We start from the raw sequence: 22,412 nt of genomic DNA, 5'->3' as shown, positions 1-22,412 counted from the left end.
ATCAACCAGCCCAGACTTCTCCTGTTATCCACGTGCTCGTTACCTGCGAGACTGCTATCCAGATGTCACACAAGCACTCAAGCTCTGTGGGTCCAGGATTTTCTCTCTTTAACTTGCCCCTCTACCCACCAGTCACCCAAATGAGAACTCCAGAGACTCAGTGGCACTGCCACCCCTCTGCCTCTCCCACTTCAACATCTAGTAATTTGTGAAATTGAGGATTTTCCTTCCAGTATTTCTCAAACCTGCCCCCACCCTTCCTGTCACTACGAGAACACTTCGGAAGTTTGACAGTGATGGGGCGCCTGGCGGCTCCGTCGGGTAAGCGTCCGACTTCAGCTCAGGGCATGATTTCACAGGGGGGTTCGAGCTCCGAAGTCCAACAGTGTTTACTCAATGAAAGAAATAATTTCAATGGCAAGGCGCTTCAGCCACTGATTATTAGTTACCTTCTTTAGGCTGTCAGTATCTTGTCTGCCTTTCTGGAGGGTTTCTTCTAGCATTCTGATCTTATGCAGCTTCTTCTTCAGCTGATTGCGACTGTATTCGAGTTGAATATTAAGCCGTGTTTTTTGTTTCTCAAATTCTAATCTAGGAAAATAGAGTCAAGTGTTAAAGGTGGCGAAGAGCCTTTAATTCTTTAATTGTTATTATGGAAAAGTTCTTAAAAACTACAAAAGTAGAAGGAATACTGTAGTGAATCCTGTTTCATCTAGAGCTTTACTGGTCGCTGCCCTCCAGCACGGGGTCATCTGAAGCACATTTCAGACATCATACACTGTCAGCTGTAAATATTTTAGTATGTGCCTCTGAAAGTGAAGCAATCATTAGAACAAAACCATAGACTACTATAGACAGAAATGAGGACAATTCCTTAATATTAAATGGCTATCACTGCCAGATTCCTGAGTCTCATTAAAAAAAAAAACACCTGGTTTTAATCAGAATCCATACATTCACTGCATATGATACATGTTGCTTCAATCTTTTATCTGTAGACTCCCTCCCCTCCTCTTTATGTTACAATTTATATGTTTATTCTTGTTTATTTAGTCAGTCTTTCCAATCGGCTCGTCATCCACAAACTCCAAACCTGGGAACTAAAGAACATGTTCCTTCCTGAAGCACCTTCCTACGCTGCCAGCTTCACAGACTCCTGCAGAGAATTCCAAGACCGACTGTAGCCCATTCTTCCATCTTCTCCCTCACACACCCTGCTACCAGCATCACTCAATCTAGAAGCATTTTCCAGCACTGTTATCAGACCTGTGGTAGATACTGCGGACACACAGGCCACAAGAACAGTGATGGGAAGAACAGAGAGCTAGTCCATGAGAGGTTACCGCGTGCCAGCCGCTGTTAGGAATTAGCTCACTCAAGTCCTACGACTCTCTGCGGTGGGTGATACTACATCCCTGTTCACAGTGAGGACGAGCAGACCAAGGCGGAGCCAGGCTTCTTGCCCAAGGTGACCCAACTAGGAAGTGGTGGAGCCGAGGTGTGACACACTCCGATCTCGGGATCTCGGCTCGTAGCCGCTGACGAGAGCGCCTGCGGTGTGGTTTAGAACAAACCCCTTCAGGATATATTTCTGCTACGGGCGGCAGACACGCACACCACATGTGAGTGAAACCTTCCTCACTGGGCCCTGGAACCCCACGCTGCTCCAGCTTTCCTTTCCCCTTACTGGCTGCCCCTTAACAGCTCCTGGTGGACTTAGCCAGGCACGTGGCTGTGAGTGCCATCCGCACACCTCCAGCTGGGGACCTCTCCCATGGACTCCTAGCCTGTACATTCAACTGCTTACTCCACGTTTTCAGCTGGACGTCAGAGGCATCCCAGGGCACATAACAGATAAGCTACTGGAAGTAATAAGAGGTTTTAGCAAACTTATATGATAGAAATATAATAAAATTCTAATCTTTAGATGATTGGAATAAATGAAGAGACATATTATGTTCTTAGATGAGAGAACTTGATATTTTAAAGATGTTCTCCCCAAATATATAAATCCAATGCAATCTCAATCAGAATTCCAGTTGGATATTTATGGAAATTCAATAAACAATAGTAGACATAATTCTTTAGAAAGGCAATCTATTGCAGTTCAAGCAGACTTCAGAAAAAAGAATATTTATAAGGATAAAGGGATTAATTCAGCCAAAAGACATAATGATCTCAAAAATGTATAGACCTAATCACATGAAGTAAACTCACAGAACTGGAAGAAGAAACTGACAGATCCAAAAGTACACCTGGAAATTTCAACACCCCTCTCAGTGTTTGCTGAACAACCAGGCAGAGGACCAGTAAGTCACAGAAAGGACTCCAGTGACTGTATTTAACTGCCACCCAAAAATAGTCCGTCCACCAGCAGGTGTCTATTAAATAGGACACTTCGGAACCCCAGAAGGGTCATTGAAAGAAATCACAAGGGACGTTAGAAAATATTTTGAATGGGATGAGAATGAAAACACAACATACCAGAAGTAGTGGGATGCAGCATAAGCAATACTTACAAGGAAAGATACAGTTCAAAATGCTTATATGAGAAAATAATGCTTATATCCCAAAGTAAGCAGAAGGAAGAAAATAATAAAGGTGAGAAGAGAAATCAACAATATAGACAAACCACAGAGAAAATCAATGAAGCCAAGAGCTGTTCTCAGGAAGGATCAGTAAAATTACTGCCCCTCCACTAGGCATCAAGAAGGAAAGAAAGAAGATAAATCACCAATATCAGAAATGACAGAGACGACATCAGTACAGATCCTATAGATGTTAAAAAGGATTAATAGCTTTATGTTAATAAATTTGACAACTTGGATGAAACACATAAATAAAGAAACAAACTACTAAAACCCATTCAATACTACTCAGCAATGAGAAAGAATGAAATCTGGCCATTTGCAGCAACATGGATGGAACTGGAGGGTATTATGCTGAGTGAAATAAGTCAGAGAAAGACAGATACCATATGTTTTCACTCATATGTGGAATTTGAGAAACTTAACAGATGACCATGGGGGAGGGGAAGGGGGAAAAATGTTACAGAAAGGGAGGGAGGCAAACCATAAGAGACTCTTAAATACTGAGAACAAACTGAGGGTTGATGGGGGAATGGGGGAGAGGGGAAAGTGGGTGATGGGCATTGAGGAGGGCACTTGTTGGGATGAGCACTGGGTGTTGTATGGAAACCAATTTGACAATAAATTATATTTTAAAAAATAGACCCCATTCAAGAAAAAAATATACCCTGACTTGCCCTATATCTAAAGAAAACTGAATTTGTAACTAAAAACCTCCCATAAAGAAAGTGGGTGGCCCCATGGCTTCATGGGCAAATTTCACCAAACTTTTAGGAGAGAAATAACCTAATTCTGCAAAAACCCTTCCAGAAAAAACAAGAGAACAACACTTGATTCATGTTATGGGTCTGCCATTAGCTATTACCCTGATACAAAAACATGACAAAGATATTCCAAGAAAAAAATATATATACCAATACACTCATAAATGTAGATGCAAAAATCTTTAACAAAATTTTAGCAAATCAGATCCAAAAATATTTGAAAAGGATAATACAGTATGACTGAGTGGGGTTTATCCTAGGTATGTCAAGTTGGTGTAACATTCTAAAATCAATCAGTATAATTTACCAATAATATTACCAATAATATTTACCAATCAGTATAATTTACCAATAATATTACCAATAATAAACAACACCCCGACCATGTAATCATCTCAAAAGATGGCAGAAAATGTATCCATTCATGGTGAAAAATTTCCGCCAACTAAGGCACTATCAATCTGCTAGAGGGCACCGTGAAGTTAAAACCACATCTAACTGCAAGATGAGCGCACCGCCCCCAGGACTGGGAAGAGGGAGGGTGTCTGCTCCCAGCGCTTTCTCTTACTCAGCTTCGTACTGGAGGCTCGAGCTAGTGCCCTAAGGCAAGACTGAGAAATAAAAGGCACATTAATTGGAAAAGAAGAAATAAAATTATGTTCACTGAAAGACAATCCTTTATGTAAAAAATCCTAAGGAATCTATAAAAGAGCTCCTAGAACTAAGAAGTTTAGCAAACTTGTAGGGTACAAGCTCAATTTATAAAAACCAATCTTATTTTACTACCCAACCAACAATCTACTTGAAACTGAGAATTAAAACCAGTTCTATTTATAATAGCGTAAAGACATAAGGTACTTAAAATTGAACAAAAAATGAGTAAGACCTGCACACTGAACACTAAAGAACATTAATGAGAGAAATTAAGGAAAATCTACGTTTAGTGAGCCAGACACCATGTTCATGCATTAGTACCATTAAAACATGTCAGTTCTTCCCAAATTGATGTATAGATTCAACACAGTCCCAGTCAAAATCTCAGCAGACTTTTAAGAGCAATTGAAAAGCTGATCCTAAAATGTACGTGGCCATGAAAAGGGGGCAGAACAGGCAGGGGCTTGACCTTTTCTGCCCAGTGCTGTGGTCTCAGTGCCTAGAAGAGTGCCTGGCTCACGAAAGGCTTGTGTTAAATACGTGCTGAATAAATGAATGGACCATGAATTACAGAGAAAAAAAAATTTTTTTAATGAGCCAAAATATTGATAGTTTTTATTTCTGGGCAATGAGATAATGACTAATTTTCTTTTTATTTAAAAAATTTTTTTTAATGTTTTATTTATTTTTGATACAGAGAAGGACAGAGCATGAGAGGGGGAGGGGCAGAGAGAGAAGGAGACACAGAACCGGAAGCAGGCTCCATGCTCTGAGCTGTCAGCACAGAGCCCGACGCGGGGCTCGAACCCACGAATGTGAGATCTGACCTGAGCGAAGTCGGAGGCTTAACTGACTGAGCCCCCCAGGCGCCCCATGACTGATTTTTTAAACAAGTTTTCTCTATGTTCTCTAAGAGGTACATATTACTTTTATATTTAAAAATTGTATTTGATTATATGAAAACCCCACAACTAACACTATACTCAATGGGAATAAACTGAGAGCTCTTCCCCTAAGGTCAGGAACAAGACAAGGATGTCCGCTCTCACACTTTTATTCGATATAATACTGGAAGTTCCAGCTACAGCAATCAGCCAAGAAAAGGACATAAAAGGCATCCGGGAGCCTCGGTGGCCCAGTTAGTTAAGCGTCCAACTCTTGTTATTTTGCGCAGGTCATGATCTCATGGTTTGTGGGATCAAGCCCTGCACTGGGCTCTGTGCTGCTTGGGATTCTCTCTCTCCCTCTCTGTGCCCCTCTCCCACTTGCTCAGATGTGTGTGCATATGCTCTCTCTCTCAAAATAAATAAACATTTAAAAAATTGAAAAAAAAAGAGAGGCGCCTGGGTAGCTCAGTCAGTTGAGTGTCTGACTTTGGCTCAGGTCATGATCTTATTGTTTGCGGCTTTGGAGTCTCTCATCAGGTTCCATTGCTGACAGCTCAGAGCCTGGATCCTGCTTCTGATTCTGTGTCTCCCTGTCTTCTGTCCCTCCTCTGCTTGAACACTCTTTCTCTCAAAAATAAATAAATGAACATTTAAAAAATTAAAAAAAAACTAAAATGCATCCAAATTGGTACTGAAAAAGTAAAACTTATTACTTACAGATGACATGATAGTATATATAGAAATAGCTACTAGAACTGATAGATTCAGTGAGGTCTCAGGATACAAAACCAATATACAGAAATCCACTGCATTTTTACACACTGATAATGAAACAGCAGAAAGAGAAATTAAGAAAACAATCTATTACAACTACACTGAAAATAACAAAATGCCTAGGAATAAACTAGGAATTAACCAAAGGGGTGAAAGACCTACACCCTGAAAACTAAACAACACTGAAGACAACACAAAGAAATGGAAAGACATCCCGTGTTCATGGTGGGAAGAACTGCCCTCAGCCATCTACATGTTTGATGTGATTCCTATCAAAACGCAACAGTATTTTTCACGGAACTGGAATGAACAATCCTAAAACTTGTTTGGATCCACAAAAGACCCTGACCAGCCAAAGCACTCTTAAAAAAGCAAAGCAAAACCGCAGATATCACAACTCCATATTTCAAATTATACTACGAAGTAGTAATCAAAACAGTATGGGACAGGCACATAAACAGACACATAGATCAAAGGAACAGGGCAGAAAACCCAGAAATAAACTCACAGTATGGTCAACTACTCTTTGACAAAGGAGCAAGGCTATACAATGGGAAAGAACAGTCTCTTTAACCAATGGTGCTGGAGAACTGGACAGCTATATGCAAAAGAATGAAACCGGACCCCTTTCTTTCACCATACACAAAAATAACCTCAAAATGGGTTAAAGACCTAGCTATGAGATCTGAAACCATAACAATCCTAGAATAGAGCACAGGCAGGACTGTCTCTGACATTAGTTAGAACAACTTTTTTCTAGATCTGTCTCCTGAGGCAAGGAAAACAAGAGCAAAAATAAACTATTGGGACTACATCAAAATAAAAAGCTCCTTCATAGTAAAGAAAACAACTAACAAAACTAAAAGGCAACCTATGGAATGAGATAAGACACTTGCAAATGACATTTCTGATAAAGGGTAGTATTCTAAAATACATAAAGAACTTACATGACTCAACACCCAAAAGACAAATAACCCATTTAAAAATGAACAGAAGACATGGACAGACATTTCTCCAAAGAAGACATCTGGATGGCCATCAGACACTTGAAAAGATGCACCACGCCTACAAGTCACAGCAAGTTATCACCTCATACCTGTCACAACGGTTAAAATTAAAAAAAAACAACAAGAAACAACAGGTTCTGGTGAGGATGTGGAGAAAAAGTACATTCCTCATGCACTGTTAGTGGGAATGCAAACTGGTGCAACCACTGTGGAAAACAGAATAGAGGTTCTTAAAAAAGTTAAAAACAGAACTACCCTGCAATCTAGTAATCTAGTAATCACACTACTGGGTATTTACCCAAAGAATCGAAAACACTAATTCAAAAGAATATATGCATCCTTATGTTTATAGCAGCATTATTTACAGCAACCAAACTATGGAAGCAGCCTAAGTGTCCATCAACAGAGGAATGGATACAGATGTGGTGTGTATATACAATGGAATATTACTCAGTCATAAAAGAGAATGACATCTTGCCATTTGCAACAACATAGATGGAGCTAGAGAGTATTATGCTAAGTGAAATAAGCCAGTCAGAGAAAGACAAATACCACATGATTTCACTTATATGTGGAATTTAATAAACAAAACAAATGAACAAAGGGAAAAAAAGAAGTAAAACAAAAAACAGAACAAATATATGGTTCCCACAGGGGAGGCGGGTGGGGGGACATGAGAACTACGTGAGGAGGATTACGAGCAAGCACTCTCTCTCGAGGAGCCTGGTGTAACACACGGAGCTGCTGAGTCGCTATCCTGCACACCTGGAACTAATATAACACTGTATGTTAACTATATTGGAAATAAGATAAAAATTTTAAAAGTAAGGAAAAACAAAATTACATTTGATCTTGGTATCTATATGAGATGGATGCTATCTACACTTACTGCAGTAATTTTACAACGCATGTAAGTTAAACCATTACACTGTACCTCGTATACAGTGATGTATGTCAATTTTATCTCAATACAACGGAAAAAAAAGAGAAGTACCTAATACAAAATAAACCAATCATTGAGATGAGTATAAGTCAAGTCTAGACCTTAAATAATCTGCAATCATAAATGCTTTTGTGTTTCCTTTTTCTGCAGGACTCTGATTACCTTTAAATATAAAATGATTATACCCTGGGCAAAGAACTCTTCTTCGACTTACAATACAACCTTGTCATTGTCACTACTGTACCCTTAAATTTAGAATTTATCATATTTCCAAAACAATTATCCTTGAATAGACAGTACGTGGATGTGGTACAAAATTAAGAAGGTAGAAGCATGCATAGAACGTAAAATGTCTCTCTCCCATCCTCTCATCTTCTCAGAGGCAACCCCTCTTCACGATTTCTAAACACACATGTGCACATATGTTCTACCCCAGATTGTCATTTGTCTTTTCAAGGTGCTTTTGTCACACAAAACATCTTTATTTCTACACCTCTGTATTTCATCCTTTCCCGCATGGCTCCTGGTGTCTATGTCATACTGAAAGACCTTCTCTAATGTGACATCACTTTGAAAAATTCTCTTGTGGCTTATTTTAGGATTTTTACGCCTCTGTTTTATTTATTAGAATGTTCGGCATTGATCTGAGTCTAAAGAATGAGATAGGGATCCAAGAGGGTTTTTTCCAAGTTGAAAACACATGTATCCCAACATGATTTACTGAAAAAGTATGTATTTTTTTCTACTGAAAAGAAATGTCTGCTTGAGTTTCCCTTATAGATCTGGACTCTATATGAGAGCAAGTCCCTCAAGATTTTAATTGATCCAACTTTATACATGTTTCAAGATCTGGGAGGCCATTACTTTTCTCAGATTTTTTTCTTAGCTAATTCTGAATGTGGATTGTAGAATCAGCTTACCTAGTTTAAAAAAAAAAACACAACCAATCTTGTTCATACATGTGCTGAGATGAAACTACAGACTAAAACACTTCTTTATAACACTGAATCTTCCTAAGAAATGACTAGTATGCTTTTCGTTTCTATTCAAGTTTATTACTTCTCTGTCTTTAAGTTTCTTTTTTAAAAAGGCTTATTTATTTTTTGACTGGGTAGAGAGGGCAGAGAGAGACAGAGAGGAGACAGGGGGGAGAGGGGGGGAGAGGAAATCCTAAGCACTGTACTGCCAGCAAAGAGCCCAACGCAAGGCTTGAACCCACGAATTGGGAGATCATGACCTGAGCCGAAATCAAGTGTCAGACGATGACTGACTGAGCCACCTAAGAGCCCTAAGAGTTTCTTTATATACTTTCACATTTAAAAAGTTTATTCCTAAGTATTATTTCACCTTTTTCCTCTCTAAAATAATTGAGATATTTTCTCCCTACACATTGTCTCCCTGGTAGTTTCTACATAGAAAGACTACTAATTTTAAAAATAATTTTGTATTAATTTTTAATTTATAATTTTGATATTAATATTTGTATTCAGCTACATTACTGAATTCTTTTTTGTTTATAACAGTTTCCAAGGAATTTCAGTTCCTAATTTGTTTTCCAGGAATTTATACACATATATTTCCTCAGGTTATATATAACCTGCAAATAGTAGAAGTTTTGTTTCCACCTTTGACAATGTTTATACCTTATTTATATTTCTTGTCTAACTCTATTGACTAGTAATCCCAAGAGCACATTAGGTAACGGTGACCCTGAATATTCTTCTCATTTCTAATTTTACTAGGAATACTTCTCGCGTTTCCTAGTGTTATTCCGTGAAAATATAATGCTGATTTAGCATAAGGTATATTTTCTCATATCACAGATACCTACTCAACATTTTAAGAATTTCACATCAAGAATGGATGTTGAATTTTGTCAAGTGTCTTTTTATTCATTTCTAGAATTGAATGTATGATTATTTCCCCTTTGATCATTATTATGGCAAATTATAGCAGTAATTCCTGATACTGAACCACACTTTTATTTTTGGAATGATGTCTACACTTGATGATGGTGGATTATTTTGCTGCTGTTGTTGCACTGCTTGTTCCCTTTTAAACCTGATTTTATTTGGTTATTTATAGAGGTAGGAATGATTTAGAGCTTCTTATTGTATATGTACATAACGATTTTAGATTATTGCATCAATATTAGTCTATCATGTTCATTTGATAAAAAGATATTTCTTTCTCTTCTACACCAGGGAGAAGTTTAAATACTGAACATCTGTTTAAATGTTAAATGCTGTCGTCACTCATGTCCTTCAAGCTGGCTGGGGTGACTCACTTGTGAAGCCACATGGGCCTGGTGAATCTGGGGACGGGTGTGGTGGGCAGGAAACTTTCTTTTCTTATGGTAATTGGGCTCCTTAGATTTTTTTTCTATCTTGGTAATATGTTATTTCTTGAAAATTACAAATTTTATCCACATGCACGGATAATTGTAGACAAATAAGTAAATTACTGCCTTATTATTCTTTTAATAACTACTATGTCTGTGTGATTATGTCCCCATTCTCTTATTTGGTATATTTAGGCTTTCTCTCTTTAAAAAGTTATTGAATAAAAGAATTCTCTTTATAAGAATATGAATGTTACTAGATATTTCTTGATGAACTGAAATAAAGATTCGCTCAGGCACAATTCCCTTAAATTAAGAAATAATAGTTACATTTATATATGTGTATCTTATTAACATCTTCTAATAAAAATACCTTTTTTGATCAATTTCTTGTTGCTGTTTAACATGTGTCTTCTCAAATTCACGGATATTTTCCACACCAATTTCTTCACAGAAGCGTTGAAAAATATCATCTTCAACCTTTTAAATTATTTCAAAATAACTGGTTTAATAATTAAATTTAGAAAGTATATAGACAATGCTTAAATCTAAATTCTCCTCACCAAGAACTTCCTGTACTAGGCCAAAAAGTGTTATTGTACTCTGAGGAGTCAGTGATTTATTTTTTCTTCAACTCCACAAACTACACCCATCTATTTTCAAATTTCTTACTCTAAAAACTAAATAAGAAAGCACATAATTGGCCTTATTAACTGTCTTGGCTTTATGAAGTATTTAACAAAGTCAGAAATATTTCCTTTACGTTTGCTACACCATAATAAAACATTATAATAAATAAAATATTCTGTATGTAGGAGTAATACTATCGAGTATAGGGCAACAGAAGTCATGAGGACAGGAATACTGAATTAAGACTCAGAAAGATCGGGAAAAACTAGAATGAGCCAAATCCCAACAAAATAACATTTAACCTCAATATCTTTAAACCCCTGCATTTATATTTAATTATAGGATAAGAGACCAGTTTTTTAAAAAAGTTTTAATGTTTTATTTATTTTTTAGAGAGAGAGAGACAGAGACAGTGTGAGCAGGGGAGGGTCAGAAAGTGAGAGATACAGAATTGGAAGACAGGCTCCAGGCTCTGAGCTAGCTGCCACCATGGAGCCTGACATGGGGCTCAAACCCATGAACTGTGAGATCATGACCTGAGCTGAGGCCAGATGCTTAACCGACTGAGCCACCCAGGTGCCTCAAGAAAGACCAGTTTTAAACAGTAGGACATGTTAAAGATTTTCAGGTTTTAGTTAAATATAAATTATGTGACAGGATTCATGCAGTGTTAAGTTATAATTTCATAACTAGATAATCAAAACTATGGAGAGTTACAGTTCGCATGTTGAGTCCCATGGTACTCTGTACGGGTCAGACAGTATTTTGACATTAAACTTTGTTCTGGGCACTGATAAACAACAGGGGCCCAGAGGACGGTCGCCAGAATTGGTCTTAAATCCACAGTAAACGTACATGATCAAAATATTAGGGGTACTTAACCTGGAAAAGAGATAATTAAGGAGTAACATAAGTGTGGTTTCAAATCCTGTGACACAAGACAGAACTGGGCAAAAGTTACTGAGTTTCTGAGGATTAGAGAGGATCAACAGCAGAATGAACGAAGCCACAAAGTTCCTGTCATGTTATAAGCAGAGGCTAGATGACCAAACCTTGGTTGCCCCAGAGGTAAGCACTGTGGCTGGTACATACAATAAATGTCCAAGAAATAATTAGAAGGAACAAGCAAATTTACAAAGTAATCTGAATGAAAAGTTCATTCTTTCCTGGCATTAAGGGCAGTTGGGAGAAGAAGAAAGCCATCATTTTTACACTGGGCAAGGAGAGACTAGAGAGCAGAGGAGAGTATGTACTGGTCGTGATCTCTTACGAGGGGCCACAGTGGTTCCCCAAAGCCACAAACTCATCTGGCGGACCAATAAAACCAGGCGCTTAGCAAACTGCTTTAGTGTATATACAAGAAGCCCTAAACCCAGTGTCTGGTCTAGAACTGTCTCTGACCCGCCAATCAGTGATAAAGCACACGATGCATGACCTTATCTATCCTTTCTTGAAATTCTTTGATCCGTCGTTGCTGTTCTTTGACGCCTTCACTCAACATCGTACACTGAGACTCGATGTTTAGCAGTTCACTTTGTAGCTGAGATTGTTCCTAATTACAAAAGAAAATTTCTTTTTAAAATAGCGACTTTAGCTTTAGATGGTGAAGCAAAAATCTGTGATACGTATCTTTTAGAATAAAAAGGGAATCCATGAGATAAGGTAACTGCAGGCACAACTGTGTATCAAGATTAACAACCATAAATATAAACTATAATATAATCTCAATCATGGGGTAAAGTGTAAAAATTACATCATGTTATATAAATGTAATTCCTGAAATTCTCTGTCCAGGTTCTAATCTCCGTCAAGTTTTATGTAAGCCCATATTACCCGGTGCAAAGCAGCAAGTTGCTTCTTTTTAATAATTTCCAATTCACTCTGGGAATATTTGAGTCGTGTATGAGTTCCTTGTAGTAGAGTCTGTATTTGTTTCAGGTCAGCTTCCTTGCGAAGTGTCTTCATTAGGTCCTAACAAAGGAGAGAAACACGAGAACATTTTACAAGAGAACAGATTTTCATTTTCCAGTGCTCTCATAATTCGCTGATTTTTATGTGTAACCACACCCATGCCCCATCTTCCCTTTTCTTTTTTTATTTAAGTTTACATAAAAAAAAAAAATCAAAGGGGGAGTCTGGGTGGCTCAGTCGGTTAAGTATCGGGCTTCGGCTCAGGTCATGATCTCATGGTTCGTGGGTTTAAGCCCCGCATCGGGCTCTGTGCTGACAGTTCAGAGCCTGGAACCTGCTTCGGATTCTGTGTCTCCCTCTCTCTCTGCCCCTCCCTGCTCATACTGTCTCTGTCTCTCAAAAAAAAAAAACACACAAAAACAAAAAACATAAATTTAAGTTTATTTATTTGAGAGAGAGTGAGTGCACACGTGAGTGGGCAGAGGGGAGCAAGGAGAGAGGAGAAGAGACAATCCCAAGCAGGGTCCACATCAGCAGGGCTGAGCCTGATGTGGGGCTCAAACTCACGAACGGTGAGACCATGACCTGAGCTGAAGTCAAAAGTCAGAAGCTTAACCGATGGAGCCCCCCAGGTGCTCCCCATCTTTCCTTCTGACAAGAGACTGGCAACTAAGTACACCAGCCATTTGGCGTGGCGACACCCTACAAGCAGCACCCTCGGAAACTGCCACTTCCTGGCAGGGAAGAGAAGTGAAAAGCGAGGGGTGGGAGGTGTGTGTTTCGTACGCGGCTCATATGTGGCATAAGCGACCGGCCTTGCTTTCAGTGCACCCCCTGCTCCCTCGCTCGCCCTACTACTCAGTCAGGTGACCTTCCTAGTGTATGCATGGTCTTCGGCACTTTTATGCCCAGTCTTCACAGGAATATGTGGGCACACACACCGACTCTTCTTACAAATTCACAATCCTACTGAATACGCTCGTCTGCCTCCTGCTTTTCTCATTCAGTTACTCACAAAGTCAATGGATAAAGCTCCAGATTAAGTTTTTCAATGGCTGCTATTACTCCAGAGAGTAACTGTACCAAAAATTATTTAACTGTTCTCTTCATGATGGGCTGGGTTGCTGCCACTACCAGCAGCGCTGCAACGACACGCTTGCACACACACCTTGAGTGTTCCCGGTTTCAGTTCCATGCAGTAGACCCTCGGGGTGCCATCAAGGGGTCAAAGGTATTCTGTGTTAACAGCTGCCACCGCTGCTTTCCCAAAGGAAAACAACTCCTTTCTATACAGAACGTGGGAGCACATGTTTCTTTACTTCTCCTCCAGCATTTACATATTTTCCTGAGCCTTATGGGTAGGTATGAAATAATCTGAATTTACTTTGTATTCCCTTGACTGCTATATTCTATATTGTGCATTTTTTCACGTTTTTTAGCCAATGGACAACTTCGTCCTACAAACTGTCTAATCTTATCCTTTCCCCAGATGTTTTATCATGTCTTTTTCATGTCAACTTGGAAAAAACTCTTTGATAAGTACAGAACTTGGTCTTCATAAATTTACTAATCTCATGGAATTCTTCATTTGCAAAAATTAGAATGTCATTTTATCAAGTTACAAAGTCCTCAGTAAGAGGCACCTGGGTGCCTCAGTTGATTAAGCATCAGACTTCGGCTCCGGTCATAATCTTTTGGTTTGTGGATTCGAGACCTAAGTCAGGCTTTGGGCTGTCAGCTCTCTTGCTTATCTGTCTCTCTCTAAAATAAATAACATTTAAAAAATTTTTAAAAAAGACTATGTTTAAAAAAGAATCGTCAATAATATAAAAAATTTTTTTTCATGTTTATTTATTTTTGAGAGAGAGAGAGACAGACCACAAGTGGGGGACGGGCAGAGAAAGAGGGAGACACAGAATCTGAAGGAGGCTCCAGGCTCTGAGCTGTCAGCAGAGTCCAATGCGGGGCTCAAACTCATCAACTTGTGAGATCGTGACCTGAGCTGACGTTGAACACTTAACCAACTGAGACACTCAGGCACCCCTCCTCAAGAATCAAAGTTGTATTTAGTTTTATATTAATTAGAGGATTTCTAACCCAAGAATATAATATGCTTTTCCTCTTTGATTTTCATTAAGATTTATTTTTCTAAAAATAGTTACAGTGCCTTTATTTTTATTTAGAAAAAAATTTTATTAATTTTATTTTGAGAGAGAGCGAGAGAGAGAGCACAAGTTGGGAAGGGGCAGAGAGAGGGAGAGAGACTAAGTAGGCTCCATGCTGTCCATGGAGCCAAATGCAGGACTCAAACCCAAGAACTGTGAGATCACAACCTGAGCCCAGATGGAGAGTGGGAGGTTTGAGCCACCCAGCACTCCAGTTACTGTGTCATTATATTTATTCCTATTGTGAGAATATTTTTCTACTTTTTGATGTTTTTTGATAATATATAGAAAAACTACACAGTTTTGTTTATTTACATAGCCCTCACATTAGCTTATTAAATCTAGTAGTTTTAAAACTATAATCTTATCAGCAAAAGGTTTTTCCTTTTCAAAGATTTATACAAATTTCACTTGTGCCTAACTCTATCTACTACGACTTCCAAGACCACGTCATGTAATTATGATGATAGGAGATGTCTCAGTCCACTTCCTAATTTTAACTGACATGGTTTTAATGTTTCACCATTTAAGCAATTATACCTGTTAGGTTTAAGTAAAAACTATTTATTTAAATCATTTCCACCATTTATTTACTCTTTTACTTAGGGCTACCTGCTGAACTTTACCAAATAAATTTTTACATAAGATGATATGATGTTTCTCCTGCCTTCAATTTGTTATAATGGATTATATTGATTGATCACTTGATATTGAAACATCCATGTTTTCCGGGGAACAACTGCTCTTCAGTCAGATGTATTTTTCTTTCACTACATTACTAAATTCTCTATAATGATGTTTTATTTGGGAATTATGCATTTATATTCACAGGGGAAGTCATTTCCCAGTTTTATTTTTTGCATTACCTTTTTAATATTGGAAATTTAAGTTATACTAACTTTGTAAAATAAGCTGGCAAGTTTCTCATCTTTTTCTACGATCCAGAATGGCTTTGTGAAGATTAGAATCATACTGGAACTCACTTGTAAACCCACAAGGCCCCAGAATCTTTGTGTAAGTTGCGGTAAAACCCACATAGCATTCACCATGTTTTCCGTTTTCAAGTGTGCAGCTGGGTGGCGTCTCAGCTGCTCTTCCCCAGATGTCCTTTCACCTTGTAGGACTCAAACTCCTGCCGCCTCAAGAACTTGATGCCCACTGCAGACCTCCCCGTCTTCTCGCTCCCCAGCCCCGCACCTGGTGGTCTCCTTGCTGTCTCTATGAATCTGACGACTCTAGGGGCCTCACATAAGTGGAATCCTACAGTATTTGCCTCTTTGTGACTGGCTTAGTTCATGTAGCATCATGTCCTCAGGTTCATCCACTGTGTGGCATGTGTTAGAATTTCCTCCCTTTTTAAGGCTATTTCATTGTACGTACAGGACACATCTGTTTGTCCATTCATCCAGAGATGAACACTTGGGTTGCTTGTACTTTTTGTCTGCTGTGGATACTACTGTTAGGACCATGGGGGTGCGACTACCTCTTCTAGACCCTGCTTTAAATTCCTTGGAGTATATACCCAGAGGAGAATTACTGGATCATACAGTAATTTTGTTTTGAATTTTTTCAGTAGCCACCATACTGTTTTCCACAGCCGCTGTCTATTTTACATTCTGGGCATGTTTTTTCAATGGTAGGTCACTCAACTAACAGTAGCTTTAAAAAAAAATGTGGGTTTGTTTTTCTCACACCAAAGCAGTCTAGGGTGGTGCAGCTCCTCAACAATGGTATCTGACTTTTAGCTTCTTAGTACAATGGCTTTATCCTCATGCTTATTAAACCCATGAGTCTTGAGATCATGACCTGAGCTGGAGTTAGATGCTTAACCAACTGAGCCACCCAGGTGCCCTGCAAATGATTTTTAAAGTAGGTAATAAAATAACAGCCTAACAGAAAAATGTGCACGGGAAATAAATTAAGCACTTTATAGCAAAAATTACAAAGAACCAATAAATACATGAGGAAATGCTCAACCTCAGTTATAATTTAAGAAATGCATATTCAAACAATTAGGTTACACACTTTTTTTAACCAATCAGATTGGCAAACATTAAAATATCTGCTAATATCTGCTGTTGCCATCTAGTGACATACACATTCTACTCCAGGTTTTCTTTTGATGGAAATTTAGTAATATATGTATGCTTAGACTTGTAAATTCCACTTATAGGAATTCATCTTAGAGATATATTTATACAAATAGAAATACTTTATTTATTTTAATGTTTATCTATTTTTGAAAGAGAGAGACAGAGGATGAAAGGGGGAGGGTCAGAGAGAGAGGGAGACACAATCTGAAGCAGGCTCCCGGCTCTGAGCTGTCAGCACAGAGCCCGACACGGGGCTCGAATCCACGGACCGTGAGATCATGACCTGAGCCGAAGCCAGATGCTTAACCAACTGAGCCACCCAGGCGCCCCCAAATAAAGATATTGAAATAATAACAAACATGTATATAGTACTCACACATGCCAGACACCATTTTAAGTATTTTAACTGGATTATCTGATTTAATCCTTAAGATAACCCTAAAAGGAAGGCATGTTTATTCTCCCCATGTTACAGGGAAACAAAGAGACAAAGGGGTTAGGGATCTTGCCCAAGGTCATGCTGCTAGTACATGGGAGAGCCATGATTCAAACTCAGGCAGTGTGGGCACAGAACTTGTCTGCCTAGGTATTTGGTTGTTCACTCTCTCTACAGAATGTGTAATGAGGGGCACTTAGGGGCTCAGTCAGTTAAGCATCCAACTCTTGACTTTGGCTCAGGTCATGATCTCCTAGTTCGTGAGTTCAAGCCTTGCATCAGGCTCTGTGCTAAGAGTGTGGCGCCTGCTTGGGATTCTGTCTCCCTCCTCTCTGCCCTTCCCCCACTTGCTCTCTCTCTCAAAATAAAAATAAACTTAAAAACATTTTTTAAAAATGTGTAATGATGCATTATCGGTAACAACAAAAACAAACACGTCCATTACTGGAGACTGGTTAAGTAAACACAATCTTACAACAAAATACCAAGCAGGATTCGTTAAAAATAAGCGGCTCTCTGGATGCGAAGGTGAAAACATGTCTGTGTTATATAATGTTAAGTGAAAAAGCTTGTTGCAAACGCTACTTGTAGCAAAAGTTGTCATAAAACAAGCAAGAAAAATAATACATATACTTGCATATACAGGGAAAATTTCCACACGCTGTACACCAAACTGTGCTTAGCAAGTATCACTGAGCTGTAAGGACAGGGAAGGGAAGTCGGCTGAGTGCACCACAGCCTCTAGAGCGGGCTCACCTTCAATTCCTGGATCAGCTGGGCTCTTCTGTCTCTTAAGCTCTTTATCTCCTTCTCATCCCAGCATCTAGCCTTGGATTTTAAGTCACTTGACCCTCCAGAGATCACCCCAGATTTTAAAAATAATGTTCCATCAAGAGCTACTGTCTGTAAAATTAAAAATATTTTATCCTGGAGAGATGTACACAAGGAAGATAAAAATTATACCTAATATGGCAATTCTTACAGCTGAGAACTTATAGATGAGAAAAACCACTTAATGAAATTTATGAATAAAATACCCAACTTATGAAAGGACGGACACCAGCCAATAAATGAGCCACAAATACAAAGTCCTGTTCGGCTAAGGCTCAAAGCAATCTAGGCAACAAATTAGCAGCAATTAAAAAGTTTCAAAATAAGTTGTACATTAATTCCAAATATATTCAATATTGAGATGGAAATTTAATATCAAATAGTTTACATTATATATTCCTGTATTTTGAAGAATTTCTTATCATATGCCAGTGGCATATTATGAAAACAGCCTTAACAACTTTAGGATACCAAACATATCACATTCTCCCAGATGCAAATGAAACTGGGACCAAGAAAAACATTTAAATGGAGTCAGAGGTATAAAATAGCTTCCAGTTTATAGTCCTGTAATCATAACCTTTATGCAACAAATGATTCTCAACGTTTTGCAAACGTTTCTAATTATTTAGTGAAAGCAGGAGCGGACCAATTGTGGAAGACTAAAACCATGCAATGTGAGCTGAAAAAAAAAAAAAACCAGCCAACTAACAGAGGAGTCTCATTCCTTCCTTCCTTCCAAATTCTCTGCGTGCTACTGTGTTTGAGACATTGTATACTGGGGACAGGAGTGACCACCAAAGAAGTGACTAACCGGACGAACCCTCAGCGAATCACGCTCGTGGGGAAAAGAAACCGATCATTACACCATAAAGGAGGCAGCTCGCTCTGAGCGAAGGCAGCCCCCGGGACCAGGAAGCCCACTCCCTGGTCCACACCTCACTGACTCCTCGGACTTCTCCACACCCATGTAAAGGGATAGGGAGGACGCGCCCCTCTCTGGAAACACTGCTAGCTCGGCTATGTCTGCCTGGCCAAACCAGATTCCATTCCTAGTGGATGAAAGGTGAAGACCTGCACAGGCTCCTCTCCTCTCCTCTGACGCTCTCCGCAGAGCTTACTTTCAGTTTTCACCACGCGTCACTAGTGATGTGTATGCCTGTACCTCTCACGTGACCATTGTCAAAGTCATCCGGCAGCCCCGGAGCACCCTGCAGCTCCAGCGGTCCTGTCTGCTTCACGAAGGGAGGTAAAAGTTCTATTAAGAAACTTCCTGGCAGGCCTACTGCCGACTGCCATTTACTTGCAGCTGCCCCTCCTAGACTGTCACCAGGAAGATCAGGCTTCTGTTCGTACGGGAAAAGGGAAAGGGATACTAAGCAGGCCACACATGGCCTGTAATAGCCAGGATGAAGAAAAGGAAAAGGATTTGAGAAATATTTATGAGGTATAATGAGAAAAGCTTGCAGATTATAGAGGTTACAGGGAAATCCTGGGGGAAAAACCAGAACTTCATGTGGCTAGAATAGTGGTACCAAGAATTAAATACAAGAGATCAAGATTTAGAAAGAACATTAATTTAGTTCCAGACATGCTGATTTCACAGGGCTTAAAGGCTAGTATTTTACTGATTTATAATGAATATCTTATTTTCTAAAAAAATTATAAGTTATAATAAAGATTATAATAAGTATAAATATGCAGTAAGGTAACCTCAAATAATAACTAGAGATAAGAAATTATACTAGGTGGAAAAAGAACCAAATATAATAATCGATAATGAGAAATCACTGAAAAAGAGAACATGAGAAATCACTGAGTCTAATTAAGCAAGCAAAAAAATTATTCAGTATATAATATTGGGATAGGTAATTAACCATTTGGGAGAAAAAGCTAATACTTACACATAATAATACACATCAAAATAAGTTCCATATTTAAACTGAAATCAGAGGTGATACCACCAAAAATAAAGAAGAAAAACTGATTAAATATAATTGATCTTATCGTAAAGACCCCATTAAACATGTAAACACAATACAGAAGTTAAGCGTGCTAGATGATTTAAAAAAATTTTTTAAATGTTTTTTAAATTTATTTTTGAGAGACACAGAGAGACAGTGTGAGGAGGAGAGGGTCAGAGAGGGAGCAAGACACAGAATCTGAAGCAGGCTCCAGGCTCTGAGCTGTCAGCACAGAGCCCGACGCGGGGCTCAAACCCACAAACCGTGAGATCATGACCTGAGCTGAAGCCGGACGCTTAACCAGCTGAGTACCCAGGTGCCCCTAGAAATGATTTCAAAATATACAGCTCATATACCATAATATGCACTAGGTAGGGTATGGTTGCCAGATTTAGCAAAGAGAAAAACTGCATGCCCAGTTAGATTTGAATTTCAGATAAACAATGAATAATTTTTTAATATAGGTAGTGTGTCCAAATATTTTCTCTGGCAACTCTAGGAAACAAGTTAGGGATGGTTTTCTTTTTCCTTTTTAAGCTCTATTTTCCAAAATCTCTGAACTGCACATTTATTGACTTGTACTTATGAGATATAAAAACCAAATGTAACAGTGAAGAAAACCCTCAGCGCGGGCGGTTCTGAGCTAGTGTGAATCTGCCACACTGGGCATGGAGTCCAATGCCAGTGCCCTCTTCCCAGCTACAAGCCAGGGTACAGACAGTTTTCTGAGGTCCTTTTCACTTTACTGCTTGGCTGGCTGCTGCTGTTGCAACCATTTACTGTTGCACGTAATGTGCTCGATGGAGTGCACATACACTGTTTGGTGCTCTATTCACAACCCTATGAAGTAGATAACATTTCTACTGTACAGACAGGGACTAAAAGGTAACTTTCCTAAGGCCATACGCAGGGACCAAAGTCCATGTTGGTCAAACTTCTATGCCCGTGTTCTCAACCACCATGTTATACACTTCCTTCAATCTAAAAACATTGTGAGCACCAATTCACAGAATTATGAATCTTCTGTGTTTTAAAAGTTTCTAGGTTTAGTAAAAATAACATTTCTTCTAAAGGTAAATGTAATCTATTTTCATTTGGTTTATAGTCAAATTCCTATTCCAGAAGGACTATAATTTTAACTTCCAGCCTGCAATTTCCTTAACTTAAGGCTTATTTTTTTATTTTTGAGAGACAGAGAGAGACAGTGCGAGCAGGGGAGGGTCAGAGAGAGAAGGAGATACAGAATCTGAAGCAGGCTCCAGGCTCTGAGGGAGCCTGGCAGCACAGAGCCTGATACGGGGCTCAAACCCACGATCTGTGAGATCCTGACCTGAGCCGAAGCCGGACACTTAACCGACTGAGCCACCAGGTGCCCCAGTTAAGGCTTACATTAGTTGGTCGGGGCAGTAATCCATGCCTACACTGGAGGTTACATTCCTGAAAAATACCTTGGCTGACGCATTGGGATTTCATATAATGGAACAGTTGGAGGAATTTTTAAATAACACTAAATGAAAGTTCTAGAGAACATGGGCTAGAAAAAATTCTTTGGCATTAAAAAACTCGTTCTGCAGGATTACCAACCATTCCACCGAATCAGCTTCAACTGTTTCAAAAAATAGTGTTTCAGTCTTATAAACTTCTAAGGTAGATTCTCCCATAAATTTTTTGTGTTATACGGATTATAAATTTTTTTAAAGTTGCCTTTCAGTGGTATGAAAAATAATACACTTCAACATTTATATCTGAGTGGAAAGACAGTCACATAATTCAAGACCCAGAAGACAGAAGATGCAGAATGACACATCTCCCTGGCCCCGACACCCACATGCCCTCCCCAGCAGTGGTCAACAACGTGACGTTCTCATGCTCCCCCGGAAATGTTCTTGAATAAAGAGATGCAGGCAAACACCTATTTCCCCAATGTTTTAAATGTATGGTAACACACTACACACTAGTCTGCATATTACTTTTTTAAAAAACTGAATAGTAGGTCTCAGAGATGGTCTCACACTTGTACATAAAAGGCTTATTCTTATTTACGGTTGCATATTAGTATTCCATTCTACAAAAGCACTATACTTCCACTGAATTAATCTTGTCTGGATTATTTCCATTTTTTCCGGTTACACAGAACGACTCCATAAATAAATCATTTCAGTACATGTAAGTGTATCTGTATGTGACGTTCTTAAAAAGCACAACCGGCAGAACCGCCCTCTGCAGAGCAGGTATGAATTTACACTCGCACAGCAATGGACGGATGGCCTCCCTCCTCACACACGGTCACCCGACGTTCCAACACTGATCAGTCTGACAGATGAAAACAGGATTTTCCCATGTAAAGGGAGGATGAGTTTTCATACATAAGAGCAATTATATTTCCTTTTATGACAATAAGTTTGTTCAAATCCTTCATCTGTT

At 39.0% G+C, this 22,412-nt stretch overlaps 1 protein-coding gene across 1 annotated transcript in view; it reads right to left on the bottom strand.

Moving 5' to 3' along the window:
• SMC1B (structural maintenance of chromosomes 1B) overlaps positions 1-22,412 on the bottom strand; it is a 70,060-nt gene that overhangs the window by 13,717 nt on the left and 33,931 nt on the right. Inside the window, exons 12-16 of the mRNA XM_029954845.1 lie at positions 17,950-18,096; positions 12,422-12,559; positions 12,024-12,140; positions 10,332-10,438; positions 450-591 (exon numbers count right to left, since the gene is read on the bottom strand). Coding sequence (XP_029810705.1) covers positions 450-591; positions 10,332-10,438; positions 12,024-12,140; positions 12,422-12,559; positions 17,950-18,096 — 651 coding nt within the window. The remainder of the gene's footprint in view (positions 1-449; positions 592-10,331; positions 10,439-12,023; positions 12,141-12,421; positions 12,560-17,949; positions 18,097-22,412) is intronic.

The sequence above is a fragment of the Suricata suricatta genome, chromosome 10, assembly GCF_006229205.1.
Source record: "Suricata suricatta isolate VVHF042 chromosome 10, meerkat_22Aug2017_6uvM2_HiC, whole genome shotgun sequence".
Classification (NCBI taxonomy): Eukaryota; Metazoa; Chordata; class Mammalia; order Carnivora; family Herpestidae; genus Suricata; species Suricata suricatta.
This window is presented reverse-complemented; position numbering and strand designations above follow the sequence as displayed.